The 1,891-nt window shown below is 51.0% G+C and overlaps 1 protein-coding gene across 1 annotated transcript in view; it reads left to right on the forward strand.

Annotated features, from left to right (window-relative positions):
- Positions 1 to 1,891, forward strand: part of LOC144952153 (uncharacterized) — an 88,015-nt gene that overhangs the window by 55,408 nt on the left and 30,716 nt on the right. The window contains exon 4 of the mRNA XM_078882556.1: positions 1,460 to 1,578. Within this exon, the coding sequence (XP_078738682.1) occupies positions 1,460 to 1,578 (119 nt within the window). The remainder of the gene's footprint in view (positions 1 to 1,459; positions 1,579 to 1,891) is intronic.

Here is a 1,891-nt window from a genome sequence, read left to right on the forward strand (position 1 = left end):
CCCTTGCTGACAGAGGAGGCGTTCAAGGCTGGCTGAGAAAAAGTGACAGGCACCACTTTCACCGTCTACAGGATCCCACGTCAGAGAATGCGGAGACTTACCGCAGCCTTTGCTCGGAGCTTCGGAGAGCCGTGAGGCGCTGCAAGGATGGGTGGTGGTCGCGGGTTGCTGAGGAGATGGAGTCTGCCTCAGTGGCCAGCGATCACAAATCGCTCTTTAAAACCATCAAAAAAAGTAACCTGCAGCAGCACACCTCTTACGATCATTAGGAGAAAGAACAGGTTTGCAGATTTGCTGAGCATTTTTGTGAGGTCCTGGGAGAGGGGAATTCGCTCAGCCTGGAAAACATCGTGGCACAAAGTGGGGATGAGCCTGTTGAGGCTGCGGTGCCTCAAATATTGGAGGAGGAAGTCACCCCCTGTGAGTGGCTGGCTGAGGTGCCATCTGTTGGGGAAGTACTGAAGGCGATCCAGAGTCTGAGACCAGGAAAGGCACCGGGCAGAGATGATCTCCCAAGCGAAATGCTGAGGGAGGGTGGCGCCAGAGGGCGTTCGACACTTCACGTGGCCTCAAGGTGCACATGGCCTGGCACACGCGTCGTGGTGACGTCACCGCCACTTAGTGACGAATGGCGGTTGTTGTTGTTGTTGTTGTCTGTGTGTGTGTCTGTGTGTGCGTCTGTGTGTACAGATGGGTTTACAGATGGGTGTACAAACTGGTCTATAGACTATCTGTGTGTGTGTCTGTGTGTGTGTGTCTGTGTGTGTGTAACTGTGTGTGTGTCTGTGTGTGTGTCTGTGTGTACAGATGGGTGTACTGACTGGTCTATAGACTATCTGTGTGTGTGTCTGTGTGTGTGTCTGTGTGTGTGTCTGTGTGTACAGATGGGTGTACTGACTGGTCTATAGACTATCTGTGTGTGTCTGTGTGTCTGTGTGTGTGTGTCTGTGTGTGTTTGTGTGTACAGATGGGTGTACTGACTGGTCTATAGACTATCTGTGTGTGTGTGTCTGTGTGTGTGTGTCTGTGTGTGTGTCTGTGTGTACAGATGGGTGTACTGACTGGTCTATAGACTATCTGTGTGTGTCTGTGTGTGTGTCTGTGTGTGTCTGTGTGTACAGATGGGTGTACTGACTGGTCTATAGACTATCTGTGTGTGTGTCTGTGTGTGTCTGTGTGTGTGTGTGTCTGTGTGTACAGACGGGTGTACTGACTGGTCTATAGACTATCTGTGTGTCTGTGTGTGTGTGTCTGTGTGTGTGTCTGTGTGTGACTGTGTGTACAGATGGGTGTACTGACTGGTCTATAGACTATCTGTGTGTGTCTGTCTGTGTGTGTAACTGTGTGTGTGTCTGTGTGTACAGATGGGTGTACTGACTGGTCTATAGACTATCTGTGTGTGTGACTGTGTGTGTGTGTCTGTGTGTGTCTGTGTGTCTGTGTGTGTCTGTGTGTACAGACGGGTGTACTGACTGGTCTGTGGACTACAAGCAGTACTCCAGCGTGGCTGGGGAACCGGCTCGCGTCCGCTGTGCCCTCTTCTACGGCTACATCCGCAGCAACTACACCCTCTCCCAGGTAGCAGCAGTAGCAACAGCAGCAGTAGTATCAGTAGTAGCAGCATTAGCAACAGCAGCAGTAGTATCAGTAGTAGCAGCAGTAGCAACAGCAGCAGTAGTATCAGTAGTAGCAGCAGTAGCAACAGCAGCAGTAGTATCAGTAGTAGCAGCAGTAGCAACAGCAGCAGTAGTAGCAGTAGTAGCAGCAGTAGCAACAGCAGCAGTAGTATCAGTAGTAGCAGCATTAGCAACAGCAGCAGTAGTAGTAGTAGTAGCAGCAGTAGCAACAGCAGCAGTAGTAGCAGCAGTAGCAGCAGTAGCAACAGCAGCAG

Source organism: Lampetra fluviatilis, chromosome 66 (assembly GCF_964198595.1).
Source record: "Lampetra fluviatilis chromosome 66, kcLamFluv1.1, whole genome shotgun sequence".
NCBI classification, from domain to species: domain Eukaryota; kingdom Metazoa; phylum Chordata; class Hyperoartia; order Petromyzontiformes; family Petromyzontidae; genus Lampetra; species Lampetra fluviatilis.